This window comes from Anopheles maculipalpis, chromosome 2RL, assembly GCF_943734695.1.
Source record: "Anopheles maculipalpis chromosome 2RL, idAnoMacuDA_375_x, whole genome shotgun sequence".
NCBI lineage: Eukaryota > Metazoa > Arthropoda > Insecta > Diptera > Culicidae > Anopheles > Anopheles maculipalpis.
The window spans coordinates 72411238-72429535 of NC_064871.1; the positions used below are offsets into that span (position 1 = coordinate 72411238).

At 47.0% G+C, this 18298-nt stretch overlaps 3 protein-coding genes across 3 annotated transcripts in view; 1 reads left to right on the forward strand and 2 right to left on the reverse strand.

The window, feature by feature from the left end:
* The window catches only part of LOC126556345 (signal peptidase complex subunit 3), a 586951-nt gene that overhangs the window by 330250 nt on the left and 238403 nt on the right, over positions 1-18298 (forward strand). The gene's annotated exons all lie outside the window — the stretch shown is intronic.
* On the reverse strand, positions 1891-7188 carry LOC126568761 (cleavage and polyadenylation specificity factor subunit 1). The gene is made up of 5 exons (XM_050225367.1): positions 6986-7188; positions 6368-6908; positions 6029-6279; positions 5347-5528; positions 1891-5082 (listed from the first exon to the last, which is right to left on the reverse strand). The coding sequence occupies exons 1-5, from the start codon at positions 7152-7154 to the stop codon at positions 1891-1893; spliced, it is 4335 nt and encodes a 1444-aa protein (XP_050081324.1). The 5' UTR covers positions 7155-7188.
* LOC126556052 (uncharacterized) lies at positions 12769-14717 on the reverse strand. Its single transcript, XM_050211227.1, has one exon. It carries the CDS (start codon positions 14447-14449, stop codon positions 12824-12826), a length of 1626 nt encoding a protein of 541 aa, XP_050067184.1. The 5' UTR covers positions 14450-14717; the 3' UTR covers positions 12769-12823.

An 18298-nucleotide genomic window follows, 5' to 3' on the forward strand; every position in this document is an offset into this window, starting at 1 on the left:
GACCTAGTGAGACGATTAGGAAACCTGATCGTACAAAGGTAACCGTAACTGAGCTGTGAAACTGGATCTCGAAGATTATACGAGACTCTCAACACTAAATCTGGACGGACGAATTGTAATGGTTATGCAGAAACAAGTCATCACTCCAGGAATGAGATCACATTTGGCAGCTGAAGGTAACGCATTTGCGTCCTATATATCAAAATCCACTTTCTATTCTAAGTTAACTTTACATACATTCATTTCCTGAACCACTGTAAAGCTCCAAAACTCCGCTTCTATATGTTTGGTTTGATTCAAAGGTATCGCAGCGTGAATGTTAAGACTTTTCCAACATTCTGCAAACCACGTTCACCGGCAATCCTTCTGGCGGAATTTTCCAGAACTTTTTGGGATCCCCATGGCCTCACTGGAACAGCTCGCTCTTTTTTGGTCCGATCGGGGTGAGCCGCAAGGAGTGGTGAGAAGGGGGGCTGCTGCTTTGATGGGAAGGGAGAAAAGCTAATGATTCTAAGACTAAAGGGGTCCTTTCCCTAGCCACGCCAGGCTCTTAATAAGGCATAGGTTAATCCGCCACTGGTTCGACACAGCTTCACACTGCAAGACTAGGATTCCAATTCCATTCGCACTGTTTCCCCGTACTAAGGGCTTACCATCCAACAACGTTGCTGGATGGTACCAACAACGTCTAGGTACCATTCGATGGCCGTCCTTTCCATTACCTTATCCAAAATCCACATAATAATAATGATCAAATAGGAGCGAAACAAATTGGAACATGTACAGCAATACAGTTAAGAGATTAAAGAGGGCAGGCAGGCTAAGGCAGAAATCTTTATAATCATACACTTAGTCGCGTTCGAGAGGTAAGTGTAGAAGGAAAACAGATGTCAATGCAAAGAGTGACATCCTGCTTTATGGTTACCACCTGAATGGTGCATTCATCGAACGTAAACGTTGTGTCAGGAACTTAGGAGTGCTCCTGGATGACAAATTCAGCTTCTATGACCAATTAAAGCGCATAATTACAAGGGATAACCAGCTTATTGGCCTGTTAAAGCGACTGGCGCAGGACCTAGGTGATCCGACTTCGGCTTAAAAGCTCTACTGCTCGCTTGTCCGGTCAGTCGTAGAGTACGCATCCGTAGTGTGGTGGCCTACAGCTACTCGGTCTCTAGCTCGCTTGGAGTCCATCCAACGAAAATTCCTGATTCCTGATGGACTCCCGTAGATTATAGCGGTCATTGTGAGCTTCTCGGGTTAGTTTCGTTGCGACAGCTTGTCTATAACACGCAGAAATCCTTTGTAACAGGCCTTTTGGACAATCGGATCGAAACGCCAGCTCTACTCTCTGCAGTTAGCCTTTACGTCCCGGCGACAACTTTCCGAACTAGACGAAGACTACCTAGACGTTGAGGAATGCCGCACTCGTTTCGGTAATTTCAAGTCTGACACGAGCCGCGTTGTGTTCGTTCCGTGAGTCCGTGTACTACTAGTTAACGTCTTTGTTTTAGTCAGCTTTTTGTACTTTGTATTCTAAAATAAGATAGTTTTAGATGCTTTAAGAGGACTATGGTCCGTTGAACTGATAAATAAATAAATTAACAAATTAACTGTAACGAGCTGTGCAAGATGTACAGTGATCTCCCCGTTATACAGCGAATTAGACTCGCCTGGTTCAGGTGGATTGGCCAGGTCATAAAAATGACTCCGAACAACCAAACCTGTAAAATCTTCAGACCAGGCTCACCCCCAAAACCAGAAAACACACCGTTCGTTCAAAAAGATTATAGCAAATATACGTCTTACAGCTTTGTTTTATATTATATCGGTTTATACATTACACGATTGTTACTACTACCCTAATACATAAATGATGGCTACCTCGCACTACAATGCATGCGTTACGTGCTCGATTTCCATCAAATCCGAGCAAATCTCCTCGATGCGTGTGCCGATCTTTTTCGCCACCTCATGCTTTTCGTTCGCCGGCAGCTCCAGAAAGCTCCACACCAGATCACCATCCACTACGCACCGGCTCGGATTGATCGGTAGTTTGCGCGTTTGCTTAATCGTACGGTACGCTTTTGGATTTAAACCGCACAGGTGTGGACTGTGCGTTAGCAGCACGTTCTGCAACATGAACAACCGTCGGTACGTTTTTTCAGGCAACGGCAACACAAACCCGATACCACCATCCAGCGTTGCGAAGAACGTCGTATGCTTATTGTCGTAGTTGAGCGTACGCTTCATCACGTCGGACTCGTGAAAATCGCACTGCACCCGAAACATGGCGTTTACCTGCTGCCCGAGATGGTAGTCACTTTTGCGGAGCAGTCTCTGTCCACCGAATGATTCGCGCGATTCGGGTTGGTACATGTACGTGATCAGATTGCTCTGATCGTCCGACACGAGAAACCCGAGGTTGGAGTTGTCCACCACGTACTCCACCTGGTACACATTGAGTGGATGGTAATCGCGCGACACAACCGACAACGTTCGATACTCTTCCTGGAAGCGTAACAAACTGACCGATTTGTACACGTCCGCGACAAGGATGAGCGATTTGATCGATACCATCTGATGTACGAAGATGTTCGTGTCTATGAACGCCACACCGACTAGGTCGTCGTCTTTCATCTGCCACAGGTACACCTTCTGTCCGACGGCACCTACCAGAAAGCCGCACACGTGCGAGATAGCCGATACGGGGCCTTTTTGATCTTTGATGATCACTTCCTTAAATTTATGCTTTGTTAGCGGTTTGCCAGGCTCGGGTACGACTTCAATAATGTCGTACAGTAGCAATCGTCCACGGGATGTTATATCCTCGCTGTAATTGAAGTTCGTCCCAACAGCGATGTACTCTTTCAACCCCGAGCGAGCACCCTCGTACGTTAGGCTCACATTCTTCAGCGCTATCACGTGCTCCCATTCGTCCAGGTTTATCGATGTCTCGGGAACAATTTCCCAAGCTGCCGGTGTAACGAGCACCACCGAAAATCGGTGCCCCATCGGGTAGAGGAATCGTTCACCCTTGTTCTCCTCCGTCAGTTCCTTGTCTTCGCCATTAAAGCGATAGTATTTGTTGCAAATTTCTTCCGCATCCATCACGACACAGTACACCTTATTCTCCCGATGGTACACGATCTGTTTCGGTGAGCTGCGCAGTGGGATTTTACGTACCGGCCACACGGAATCGTACGAAAGGTAGGTCGGAAAGATGGAAATCTTTAGCTCGTACTGCTCGTCGAAGTAAAGAAATCCGTTCGGACAGTTGACGTTGTTGAACGGGGCGAATGCTTTCATAACCGTGCGTGCATACAACCGATGCGATCGTAATTCGCCGTGTGCGGTCAGGAAGAGGAAGTATGGCTTTTCCCCACAGACAGCTACTCCAGCATATCCAGACACATTGGCAAAGTAGCGAATCATGGAAATGTTTTCGTACAGCACTTTTGTCGCTAGTTGACCGTTGGTTGTGGTTGAATCACTGGCCGCAGCGCCATCTTCCGTTGCAGGTGGTTCGAGATTGGCAAACCGAGCGGGAACAGTTTTAAACACAGGACACGTGACACTAGTCGAAAGACGCTTGAAGCGTAATTTCAAATGTCCTTTCGAATAGCGGAACACGCGATATATCAGCAGGTCGTGCTCGAGTCGTATAAATAGCAATGGACGTGATTCATAATTCCCTAACGCCACCATAAGTATCTCTTTCGGCAGCAGCGACACAGACACGCCAAACGACGTCCCAAACGCACTGCTTGCTTCCTCCTGCCCTGCACCCTTCCCCATCGGCAGCGGTACAAACTCCATCGAATCCGACAGTACCTTATTCCCGTTTCCAACGTTTGTGATCAAATAGACAAGCTTCAGATCGGGCATGGAGTAGATTTCCAACGTTCCATTTTCCCGTGCCGCAAACAACCAGTACGTCGGCTTTACCTGCTGCATGTACTTCATCCAAAAGTCCGCATTGCCACCACCTTTGCCCGCGATCGCCATATCCGCCATCGAAGTCATCTTAAACGAGCGTCCCGACTCACCGTACAGCAGATCCTCCTCGTCCTCGATCTTCATGTGCGGTTCCGGTTTCATCGAGCCGAACCCGCTCGAGTAAGCGGATGCACCGCCCCCCTTGCTGAGATCGTACACATCCTCGATCTTCTTCGTAAACAGGCCCGACACGTCCCGGTACGCACTGATCGCGACCACGGCCGGCGTTGTACTGATGGTGTTTTTGTTCACCGCCAACCGAGGCGTTCCTTTGCCTTCGCGCAGCGCAAGCGTTATCACGCGTCCCTCCGACGATCGGACGCACACGTACGGATCCACAATCGAGACGGACGCCAGCGGACATCCGAGATCAATCGGAATGTTTTGCAACAGTCGCGTACCTTGCAGCAAACGGATCGATTTCGTTGTCACCTGCACGATGAATCGATTCGACCCGATGTTTCCAACATGGATCGTTGGTACAGTGGTGGCAAAGCCCGTATTTTCAATCTCATTAATTTCGTCACCCGTCTGCAGCACCATCGTACCCGTTTCCTGCGACAGTATCATGAAAGCGTGCGTCGAAGGTCCATCTTCCGTTTTGCGTCCTACCGCTTCATCGAACACCGTCCAAACGTCGACACATCCGGACATTCCAAAGCTTGTAATAACTTGCGGTTTTATCGAACTCTGCAGCACACAGAGGGCTCCATTTTTACCGTGTCCACTCGACGTAACCACCTCAATATCGAGCTTGTTCGATTGAATCTGCACATCGGGCTGATTTTCTACATCCTCCTCCGGGATACGCTCCCCCACAGCCATGTGTGCGATCGGACCAATGTTTAGCACATTATCGCACACTTCAAAAATGTAGCTCGTTAGCTGAACGGACGTTTTGTAACCGCTCCCATACACCTCCAGCTCTTCCTCTTCCATTCGGGGACGTTTCGGTTCCTTCTCCACGGCACCACTGTCGTCGATCGTTATTACTAAACTTTCGTCCTTCTCTTTGAATCGTAACAGCAGCGAATTGCCTAACCGGGAACCAAGGAACAGATATTCATCCTCGCATACACAGATCTGGAAATAGAAAGAATTTTTTTCATTAACACTAGAACGATCAATACTGGGGGAAAATTCTTATAATTTTAGGCATCCTTTTTTTTCATTTTTCCACGCTAGGATTGGTTAGATGTGCTGATAAATGTTAGATTTTTTTGGGTCTAAAATTTTCCAAACGTATTTCACTATTTTAAAAATTCAAAACCATTCAAAATGACTGGTAGTTCTAGTTCTAATGTAAATTTCGCCTCCTTCCCCTTATTTATAAGCGATCAAACTTACACAGCTCGTTAGCACACTGGCGGCCGCTTTGTTGAAGTGGAAATTTCTCACACTACGCATCGAATCGGCACACAGCGTTAGTACGTACAGTTCGCCACCTTTCAGCGAAAGAACCAGCTTCTCGGGTTCGATAAAACACACTTGTGCCGCATCCAGACTGATCCGCACACCATCCTGTGGTTCTGTTGGAATGGAAATTAGCATTTCATTAGCGGATTTGTTGTTTTGTTTTGTGGTCTTTATCTTTACTCTAATATTTTTAATTTAATTTTCAATTTATATCCCTATTTTCGATAACCACCTTTCTCGGGTAGGTCGTACATTTTGTATGGATGTTTGTATTTTGACGTATTATAAATCTTATATTTTTAGAACTGCTCGTATCTGATCGTAATTGCAAGAACTTTTTACGAAAAATGAAACTTTTTTCTGTGGAGTTAATAGTATTGAGTAGAGAATTTTTAATATAATTTTCTTTTAATTTTTCACTTCCAAAGCTGTGATCTCCTTGCATCTACGACGAGCAATTAATCGCTGCCAACAGTTTTGTTCGAAAATTGGTAATCTCTGAATGCAAATTCAAATACAAAATGTATGATCTACCCGAGTGAATGGTAATATGGAGGTAAGGGTGTATTTTGGCCATTAAAACGAAGGTTAAATAAAGTCTGCGAATACTTACTCAGGGGAAAGCTAGTACTATGATCCGCACTACTATTGAGACTAACACCGTACGGCGGAACACTTTGGTTGAGGTATATAAGAGAGTTGACGCACATCACCAAACATCCACCGATCGGTTTGTTGATCGGTATCGCCTGTATACAATCGAACGGCAAGCTATTTACCGTCCAAATAACGGGATGAACACGTTGCTGGATATTTAGCGATAGTGCTACCATTGTGCAGGTATCCGAGCGTACTGCGACTCGACTGCAGAAAAAAGAAGAATAAAACATTGTGATTATACTAAATGTTTCCGAAATCACTCCATCACCAAGAAAATTTCTCTCTACCATACCCCGGAAACGTTCGAACGGGTTCGTAAAGTATCAGCAACGTAGGTTCGTAGTATCCGTGCAGAAACTGTATATCGATAACGTTGTCAATCTTTTCGTCCAAATCCTTCAGCTCGATTATGTACGATGCTAGGATGGGCGTTTTCGCCACCAGCTGTACCGGTGCTTTCTTTATCGGCTTTACGTCCTGCAGCTCAATCTCATCCAGCGAACTATCCTTCCGAAACGGTAGCACCACCAGCTTCCGGCCGTACACCAACATCACCGCACACCGATTGTCCGGATCGACACGTACCAGCGGTATGTGATAATGGCCCGTCCAACCGCCCCGAATGTCCTCATCCTCGAAGTAATGCAGCGAAAGCGTTTTCAGATCAAAGTTGTCCGGATCGAACTGTACCACCGACAGCTTCGCGTCGGGAAAGCTGATCAACAGTGCATCCCGCAACGAACCGGCAAGCGATACCGATTGCATGGATTTGATGTTACCGTACAGCCGGTACGAGGCCACACATTCGAGCTTCATGTTCGGTGGACGTGATGCTGCAAGCAGAAAACAAACACACCCGTCGTTTAGCATCCCTGTGAACGGTGACAAGCAAGTTGGTATGATTGGCTACCTGTGTATTTATCTCTAGTGGCCGGATCCGCATCCGGGATGACACGGTACACCTTGAGCACGTTGGCCCCACCGGTAACGAGCGATTTTTCATTGTGATTAAAGAAATGGCACGTTAGCGAAAATTCTACCGCTGTCGCTTCGTGCGGTTGCTTGCACAGTGAAAACATGCTGGAAACCTTGCAATATTCCCTCCCCAGCACAGTTGGTACAACGGGCTCACACTGTTTATCTCATTTACGCACGCTGATGGAGACTACTTTTAGTTAGGAAGGCAAATAAAACAAAACTGTTTGCAAATTCCTACGGGAGAAGCAAAAATTTGCCACTTTTTTACGAAAAACAACAAACGCCGGCGTGTGTTTTTGACAGGCGTGTTCGGCGTGCTGTCATGATGCTTCCCTCTGGGAACGGCACTTTCAGCTGTAGTTGATTTTATAGCATCTCGCTGCACACCGTTCGATCGCGTGGATGACAAATTTGAAATGATCGTTATGAAGTGTAGTAATTTAATTTAATAGGCAAATTTTATGTATAAAGCTACCGTCAACATAATTATATATTGGACAAAATGATTATTTTTCGGACTTTTTATCAATTCTCCCATTAATGTGATATTATCTCAAAATAACTCATACAGAAAAAGAATTTAAAGCAGTTCTTCGATTATCAGCAATTCGGTTGCCATTTGCAATATATATTAAAACATTCTTTTCGTACCTCGCTTAATTGGCAATTGGTGTACAAATACCGTACTAGTTAATAGTTTTGTGTTGTTTGTGTGTGTTGGTTTCACATTGTCTGTCCAACAGCGCGTGTACGAGCGATTAATATGTACAATGAATATAATCTTAATCATCTGCAGCATCATCATCATTTGTTGAATCATAAAAATAATAGGAAGAGAATAGCATAATAATAGCAGTATATACCCTTTTTATAAAAAGAAAACACAATAGCAATAACGTTTCCGGTTTTTTTTTTACAAATCGTTAGCACCTTGGGCTCATCTTACTTACACCTGCCTTCTGATCTGCCTTCTGATATCGGGGTAATAATGGAAAAATTGGGAGAAACGCATCGACCTTAATTTAACATCCCTAAGCTGGCTAGAGCATGTGTTGTGCAGTATTGTTTCTAATCGCATTTTCCCTTCTACTATTTTGAATGTATATTTTTTCTTATCCTACAACCCACGCGCGTAATAAACGTCTAGAGATGTATATATATATATGTTTATATATAATTCGTATCGCTTTATGTTTTTTGTTGTTTTATTTTTTTAAGTTCAACTTACACCACCAGCTACACTTAAACCCCAATTATCTTTTTTTCTCGAAACTATTTACCATTATATGCTTTTTTAGTACAGTTTCGTCACCTGTTTTTCCCCCTTTTTTTAACGTTATGGTGTGTGTTTTTTTATTAGTTTTGAGAAGTTTTTTGTTTTATATTTAATTTTTTTTTTCTTTTTTTGTTTTTTTTTATATAACTTTTTCTTTTTCATGCCACCCCATCTCTCTCACACATACGCTTCCAAATCAATAACAAAACACAGATAAATATAAATACAACTCCTAGAACAGAGTCAGCTCAAATTAATTCACCTTAAATCATATATGGAGCGATTGTGGCTCAGCAGCTCGCACCTACCTACGTTTTCCTTATTTCGCTTTTTTTTTTTTTGCAGCAAAGTTTGCTTATTGCATCCATGATTATATTACCTTAATAGTCATAACAAAATTGAAACGAAATAGATCAAATCCGTGCTTATGAAATCTTGTTGTTTTGTTCCTCCAATGCAAGGTTAGGGCATGATTTAAATTCAACAGTGTTTTGTTTAAATAATTATAACAGAACCGACCCCATCCGCTTTTCTTCTCCTCTTTCTTCTACTGTGCAGCAGAGATATTTCAAACGTTATGGAGAAGTTTGGTTCAGCTGTCTGCCCACTTTGTCGCCCTGTATCGTCCAAAAAAATCCCAACCACCAACACTGTTACATCGCTCCTTCTAATGCCGGACGATTACACGTTAATTATGAGTGAGCGAGCAGTCAAGCAGCGGTTGCTTCGGCTTTTTTTTTTATGATGAGTTGCATAAACCAAAAATAGAGGGGAAAAAAGGCTACGGCAGCAGCACAGCACACACACGGCGGCTTGGGCTTGTTAGGTTAAGTGGCATGTTGGGCTAGTGCTGCTGCTACCTATCTCATAAGGCGAACGCGAAACGCGGAACACATTACAGCAAAAACACACCGCTCGTCTCGTGTGATTGGGTCGTTCGGGGTGAGAAATGTTACCCGCGCCATGTTACGCAATAGATAGGACGATTGGTGGAGTGCGGGGGGAGTGGAAAAGTCTGCTGGGAACGGTACCGAGCGGGGAAGGGGAACCAAACTATCTAATCCTGCCGATGATTGTCCATCCAGTTGGTGCCGACCGATATATCCAAAAAAAAAAACGAACGAGCCTACGATCGATCGCGTGCGAATTGAATAAAGCAATCCGATTCCGTGATTCTGTTACGGCATCATATCCCTTACATACAAATCCATTACATTCCCTTCTCCTTTTTGGCTGGGCGCATTTATAAATAATGAAAAAAAGAACAAGTGTCTTACTGGGGGGTTCCCTCCCCACCCAGGGTGGTGGATGTGGGTGGGTGAGATCGAGTGGGGTTGAACGATGGTACCAAGGGTTTTTTTTTTTTTTTTTTTGGTGGACCACCATTTATGTACACTTTCACTTTCCACCGTTCCCACCACATTGCAGTTGAGAGCCAAATGCGAAATTTCGTATCACATCATTCAACCACAAAAATGACACGATCTGGTAAAACTCATCTCTTCGCTGGTTCGTGAATGTTTCTGCCCATATGCCAAGGATTGGTAAAGTAGCCATCCGAGTATGGGGGGGGGGGGGGGGGGCAGACCGTGGTAAAGTTCATTGACTTGCCGTGAGCCGTGCGCGGGACCACAAATCCGGTGCGATGGATGGGGCTTATACGATCACCTTCGAATGATTGCTTTCAATTATTGCTTCTCGCGCTAATGATGTTTCTTTGCGCGGAGGCAAGCATGGATGTTTAGCCGAGAATGGTGAAAAAAACGGCAAAGCTGGGTTTGTTGCGTTATTTAAAATAATTTTTAATTATTTAAATTTTCCAAGTAAAGAGAGAATAATTTAATAGAAATAACGAATGATAAAATTTGCTTAAATTAAACTAAATACAAAAAGAAAGCATTGACAAGTTACAAACAATATGTCGAAATATAGTTTTTTCGGCACAAAATTGGTGCGGCCCGGTGGTGCGGGCAACAACGGCACCGGTCTTTCATACGGCAGGACCCGTGGTTCAAATCCCATCCCGAGGGGATCGTTCTCCCCTGTAGCGAGAACTTTTACTATCCAACTAGGAGGTGTCAGCAAGTCTTAGTTAGCTATCGATGGCCCCTCGGCGCATGAGCTTAAAAGTCCTGAAAAGCCCTTTTTGTAGAAAAGGTTTAAAAATATTAAAATTCATTTCCTTTCAAATAAAACACCAGCCTTCACTGTCACCACCCCATGTCTGGGGATGTTGTTTTTTCTCCCTTATCAGCAACACTTTCATAAAACAGTTAAACAAAAACAATACGCAATCTCTTCTCCTCCCTTTTTTTTCATTTCTTCTGCGCTCGAAACTAATCAAGTTCCATTTGAATGATTTGTGTTTCGCGAAAGCGTCCAATGTGTGTGTGTGTTGTGACCACACCAGCAAATCTCTCTCTCCTCTTCCGATCATCATCGGCAGCTTTTCTTTCAAGTGTGCAAATTTTCACAACGGGAAACACAACTTTCAAAAACAAAACAAAAACAAAAAAAACCTTCGTCCATCCGTTTTCGGTTTCGCAAATCTTGGATGCGGATTGATCATCGATCATCGTGTACGCCAAGCGATCAAAGGTATGGCAAAGTAACCAAGTAGAGAAAAAAAAGGCATCAAAGTATGTTATGTGTGGCTCTTCTGCTTCTTTCGTCTGCATACAACGGACTTTCCCGGTTGCTGCTGACGGTCGCGCTGGTGATTGAAGATCGTGGTATAGAGTGAGAAAAATAAAAAAACAAATCAACTTTCATCTCCCAACGAACGAGGAGCCCGAGAGGATGATGGATGGACACACCAAACCAGCGTTAAAAAAAGGCAGGCTAAAAAAAAGAATAAAGAAAAAAACTGCATAAAACTCCCACCCTAAACAACACCTCTTTCGATACCATCTGCATTATAGATGGGTAAGCGAACGGGCTTAGCAAAGGCAGCGTCCATTTTTGTCACAATCCACCCAACGCCCCATTTTAAATTCATCATCTCCCCTTCCTTTTTCGCAATTAAACACAAGGGAAGGCATACTTTGGTGCATGTATGGGTGTGCGTGAAGAGAAAATGCACTATTGCATCCGTAACACAATACATATGTATTGGGGTGCGTCGTGAGCGCAAGCAAGAAAGAGAGAAGAAACCGTGCCGCGACCTTAGATTTGACTGAAAAAACCGTTTTTGCACGGCCATTTTCGAACCAAATCAAAGCTAAATAAGCTCCCTTCTCTTGTTGCTGTGTGTTGATGTATTTGTGCAAACAAACATTAGCACCCCCCCCCCCCCCCCCCTCCTTGAAAAGCGCCACTCTAATGCGTCTATCTATACATTTTCTTTGCTGCACCTCCGAGTCTTCCGAGGCATCAGCTATTCCCCCGTTATGCTACTGCATGTGGGGGAAGGAAGGGTTAAGGGGATAGGGAATGGGGTGGCACACAGAAAAAAAGGGAACGGAAGATGCCTCCGATTGATAATGGGGCAGCTAAACCTTACCGCAACATCACCCTCCCCACACGCTCAAGAAACCACCAACGTAGAGACGTAGGAGATTGTTGCTTTATGTTGCATGCTCTCTTCGCTCGATCGATCCCGCTCCTGCTCTACTCCACTCCAACAGTCTTATAGGCCGCACTTCTCTCTTGCACACGATGCTTTTGCTATTGTTTCATTCTTTCCTACACGCAGCACATCCGCAACATCGGATCACCGTTTTAGTAGCGAAGTTTGCTTCCCAGGAGTTCCCAGGTAGTGAGAGGAAATAACCCTATCGCTTCTTCTTGTTCTTTGGCTCCTCTTCGACTTCTATGTATCTGCACCTGGACAATCATCCGGACATTCACCACACACACACCCGTCCTTCATTTCGCCTAGTTCGAGGCTAGACCGACCCGACCGTTCGATTCGCTAATGATCGTGATGTTTTCGATGGTAAAGTACCGTTTTGCCACTGGGTGGTGGTTGTTTGAACCAGCCCTCCCCCTCCCCCCTCCATCCCCTTCCCCTCCTAGCATGGGAAAAAAGGGTCAAAAGAGGAAAAGCGGATAAGGTGATTTTTAGCGCTAACTAATACTAAAACTCTTTCCTGACTTCGCACGGTCACAGTCAGTGGCTTTCCCATCCAGTTTAACCTTCTTTTGCTTACCCAGACTGCGTTGTGAAGAGATATTTTGGACGATAAATGACGACGACATATGGGGTGGTGGTCTGCGTTGTTTGTGTGTGCTTGTTACTACTAATACTACTATGATTAAGAGGCACTACTACCCGTGCGCCCCGCTCTTCCCACGGCATTGCGCACATTCACGAATTCCAGGTTAAAGGAAAATAAACAAAAAAAAACATTACTTCTGCATTCTACTATACATCTACTATATCACGTCCATTTTGGGGCCGGCTTTTCCCGTTTCCACTTTGCTCTCTCCTGCCCCCTAGTACTCGAAGTAGTTCCAGCCACCACCATTATCGAGGGCCTGCAGCAACATTAGTTATACGGTCATCGTAAGATAGCCCCGCTGCCCGTGATGCTGCAGCTGGCTGGTCAGCAGTGAACCGCCCGCATCGGGCCGACTGTCCTTCTGTGCCTGGGCGGCACAAAAGTCGGGCGTCGACACGGAACGGGACAGATTGCCAAAGCTAAAGATCGACACGAGTGACGTTATCCGATCGATACTTTCAACCGAGGGTGTCGGTGGTGCATCCACGTCGGGAGATTCTTCTGCCTGCTGCTGCTGCTGCTGCTGCTGTACGGGACTGGAATGGAACTGGCTACCGCTGGTGGTGGTAAGATTTTCCGCTTCCAGCTGCTGGTTCACACACTCGGACAACGTTTCCGCATCGCCCGGGCAGATGGTTTCGTGCGGGGACGAGTAAAACTGGGGCTGACCGGATCCACCGGCACTTCCGTTGCATATGACCGGTGCGAGGGGATTGGGACGCGGCGAATCGCACGTCTTTAGGCGCTTGGCGGAGAGTAACGCTATCGGAAGGATGCGTTCATCTTCCGCCGGACGATTGCTGGCGCGCGTAGAACCATCGCTCGCCGAAGACTCGGTTGTGGATGAACGGCGACGTTTCGCAGGAACTGACGTGCCCTGGTGGTGGTGATGATGGTCACCTTCCGTACGATGCCTTCTGCGTCTTCGTTCGGGCCGGCTTGCCGTCGTTCGCCGATCGTCAAGATCAAAGTAACGCATAGCACCCTTCGACCGGACGGCCGATTCTAGCTGCTTCACCAGCTCGGGCGTCTGTTCCTCCTCCATCAGCTCCGGCTTGCGCTGGTGACAGGACAGATCCTGACAAGTGTTTTCTTCCTCCTCGTCTTCCTCCTCCTCTTCCTCGTCCTCGTCGTCGTGACCGTCAAACGTGGACGGGAGGAATGGAAACGATCCACCAGCGTTCTCCTTATCCTCGGATGCACTCATCCACGGTGCAAGTGCAGGCAGCAGGAAAAGATGGGACACGTCGTGTGGTGCGGTTGATTGTTTGCCTTCCTCCTCCCCAACAGCAACCGTTTCTTCGTCCTGTTCGTCCGCCGCACATGTGCCACTATTGCGACACATGTTGAGTGGTTCGAGCGGTAAACCACCGATCGTAGTAGGCAGTATGGTGCTGTCACTGTCGTACGGTAAGCTTTCACCTACAGCAACACCGGAAACCGTTGTCTGCGCGCCTGACAACGTTTCTTCTTCTTCCTCCTCCTCCTCCTCTTCCACCGGATCTACCAATTCGTCTTCCTGGGCAGCAGATCCGCCGCCTATCGCTGGAAGATGGTTGTTCTGATGCTTCTCCTCCACCTCACCGCACTTGTTGCCGGCATCGTTGCACTCCTCATCGCAGCTGTCAGCTGACGCACTGTCACAGTGGCCCGCAAGCAGATAGGCCGCATTCTGCTGCTCCTGCATCAGCTGATGGTGGTGTTGCTGTTGCTGCTGCTGCTGCTGCAGGTAGTGCCCGTGCACGATGTGGTACGCTTCTTCCATAAAGATATAGCGCGCCTTTTGCAGCACGGTCGCAACCAGCAGGTTCTTGTGGAGCGAAACGCCACCACGGCAGACCCGCGATTGGGCGATCTTCGCCAACGATATCCCGATCAGCCGCTGGGCTTCCGCCATCGTTTCGAACTTGGACGCCGTCTTTGTTGCCGCTGCTATCGGGCCACTGTCACCGTCGTCCGGGGCCGTGTTGCAGCAAGCGGACGGTGATGATGGTTGATGATGATGATGGTGGTGGTGCTGCTGCTGCTCGCTGTGTCTCGCTGCCCGAGACACAATCGACGCCGGGGCTTGTTTGGTTCGTATTTTGCTGACTTTTCCACACCACGCGCCACAGAAAGAAGAACGGCTGCCGAGCGCGCACTACTTGGATTGATTACGCAGTCGATAATCGCACCACACATGCACATACAAATTATGGTCAGCGCAAGGGGAAATAAAAACACACACACACCGATGACTCGATTCGATCACTAATTTCCGATTCCGCACTGTGACCTTTAAAACGATGTTGTTGTTGTTTTTTTACATCCAAGGACGCGAGCTCACACACCACTTTGTTCACCAATCGACCATTTATCTCGTGGAATTGTATTGCAGGCGGAACACAACACAATCGTCAAGGACGCTGACACACTCACTCGAAAAACGATTTTACGTGCCTCTCTCTCTCTCGTGCCTATTATGCACACTGATCGTGCGTCAAGCCGATGAAACGCACGCACAAAAAGGCAGGCGAGTTTGCACCTCGAATTTAGAATTAATAAAATAGCAGCCACTCGATAGCGAGCCACAACTAATTAGCCGTATTTATACACATTCCAATGCGCGCACACACACAAGCACGGGCGGATATCGCCGATCATCCGAGATGACACCGAACGCACACATTAACGGCACCAATTAACAATCCGCCAGCCCCTTCAGCCCGTTGGTCTGCTGCCAACCCCCTTTTTTTGCTAATAATCTGATCCGAATGACGCACAAACGGGCGAGAAAGATGACATTTGCGATCTGTCGATCACACAAAACCACCCGCGAGAGCCGTTTCGTCCGCTCACACACTCTTTCTTTCTGGACACGTCACGCACGTCCGAAGGTGAAGCTGCGACTACACACCGCACACCACCTTTGCCAGTATTGTGTGTTTGCGGCCCGGACCGGACAAACCGAAAATCGGAGCAGCTGTGTGCGTGTGTGTGTGGTACGGCCCAAGAAGCGCGTAATTATTATTCACCCCTATATTATCCCGCGCGCACAGCACTCATTCACCCTCAACCCCAAACGGACACTGGGGGATGATCGGCTCGCTCTTTCACACGTTTACCGCCCGATTGATTGATTCCTCCCACTCTCTTCTTCCGCACACTTTGCTTCTCTTCTCACTCGCTCTCGCTCTCTGTCACTCACACTCGCAACAAGTCACATTCATCAACCAAGCCAGATCAAGAAGGCAACGATGATGATGGCCGAAGACGGCGGCTGCTCTCTGCTAATCGAATCGAACGAAAGGGGGCTTATATTATTGCCGAATTATACACCGCGACGCCACACACTTTATCACTTCCTTCTGCTGCTTGGATCTTTCAGCCAAATGCCACGTTTCAACGGAAATAACTAATCAAACTCAGTGCGGTGGTATATTAATGACTTTACCCTACTTTAACCGCCCTGTTTACCGAACATTACACGCGCGTTATCTCACACACTTGTATTTATCGTATCTTCCGTGTAGAAGATAAGATAGTTTCAACACTATTCAGAGCTGACTGGGTGTTAAGTGGAGTGGGAGACAGTTTTTGCAAAACCACTCACGTCGTCACAATCCCCGGGTCTCCTTCTCAACACAAAAAAAAAGAATACGCCACCAAATAAATCACACCCCACCACACCGTCGTAGTAACCTTTGACCGAATTGCAAACGCGCACGCTGTGTGTCACACCACACTGCTCCGTGTGGCTGTACGTACTGCTGCCACTTCCTTTCCCGAAACGAGACACTATGCTGCACACCCCCTTGTACCGCTTACTGCCGATGGCGACGATGACGATGATGGTCACTCACACGTATTTGGCGCGCGCGAGAGAGCTCCGTCTGCACGTGTTCGAACGGTTCGGTTTCTGTTGCAAGACTGCGAGACTTTGATCCGTTTATCACGCGGAATACCCCCGTAGGCGCGCGCGATTCGGTGCATGATGCCACACACAATCGACGTCGACGACGACGACGTGCCGCTCAATAAGAAGAAGGAGCCAACACATCGTTCATCGTACAACAGCACACCCTCTCCGGGGCGGGCACCCTCTTCTACACACTTCTACGCACACTTCCGTTAATGCGCGCTCGCTACAATAACAGCACAGTCGGCCGCCGTCGCCGCCGCCGCCATTCGCCACCGTCTCCGAAGGGCCCCTTTATGATGAGCGCGCGCTATTTCTCGCTCTTTTCACCCCGCGCTGTCTTTTATGCTCTTTTTTTGCACTTTTCTCACGTGCTGCCGTCGCCGTCATCGTCGTCGCGACGGGAAGCTGTGGAAAGCGAGAGAAGGGGATGAAGGGAAAGAAAAAGCGGGGAAATATCACACTCTCTTCCGTTCCACGAAAACGCAACGAATGCTTCATCGGGTTCGGGTTCGTGTCCCGTCTCGCTCGGTACACGTGCGCGCTCGTTCACTCGCACACACGTGCACCCGACGAACGCCACTCACTTGACTAACCTTTCCCAAATGAGAGCGCTACACTACACTCAAACATTATTCGGTAAACCGCTTTCTTGCTCTTTGACGGATTATATGCACTAGCGCTCGCGCGCCCGTCTCGCTCATGCGTCTTTTGCATAAAAAATCTACCATTCCCCCTCCCCCCCCCATCCCTTTCCAATGTGCAGATCATGTTCTCTTTAAATTTGACTCTCGTTTATGTGCCACACAGCACCAAACATGCCCAAACAAACACAGCCGCACACCGCCCGCCGGCGCCATCATCTTACGCACCCCTGCCGCTGCATACTTGCCGCTTTGATGACGTTACCGACGCGCGACGGTGACGATGATGCTGCCAGATGTGCGCTCTCGCTCCATCTCCGTCCGCTCCGTGCTGTACTGCTGTGGGGGTTGAATTCTGACCGCGCGGGTGAGTGCGAGCAACAGCTACTCACGGCTAGCCGCATAAGTATGTCGGAACGGGTGGTTGGGGGTGGGTGGATATGCAACGCAGGGCAAGGTTGTTTGTTTACTCTCCGTTTTTTTTTACCCTTGCCCGCCTGCATTTGTAGTTTTTGGCTCTCTCTGAATGTGTGTGTGTGCATGTTGTGTTGTACTACGCGTGCTCTCGCAATTGCTGCCTCTCGCCCGCATAACCGCGCAGATTAGCGAAGATCGTGAGTGTTCGCGCCTCCGTTGTCGTTTGTTGTTGTTGTTGTTGCTTTTTTATGTTTTCTTTTCTTCTACCCCTGTGCTGGTTTGCCATACACTGCTGCCGTTCGCTCTCTTTCTCACGAAATTCCACGCAATAGTGCCCTTTTTATCTTGTCGATTTTATTTTAATCGCTCTCACTCTGGCTGCATAATTTAACCGCCCGAACAAGCACGGTCTAACTTCCAATACCGTTTGTTCGAGAAAATTGTTTCTTGAGCGGAGGATTCTTTATTTTGTTTCTTTCGTTTTGTGTCTTATTTAGTGCATTTTTCTTTATCTTAACGTAAAGAAAAACAACAAAAAAGCGCTGAATCAAAGTGTTGCCCCGGGGAAGTTTATGCTAAAAAGCAGCCTGTGAACTACTGTGATGCTTTATTTTTCAAAACAAAACAAAAATAACAACCTCACTCACACAACCTTACACACGTTACAATACCGAACCGGGAATGTACGCGGTTGCATTATTATATTTTTAAAACTAAAACATAGCAACACTGACGTCACGGCCTACTTTATTTCCTTCTCCTGCAGTTTTGTGGTGTTAATTTTTTT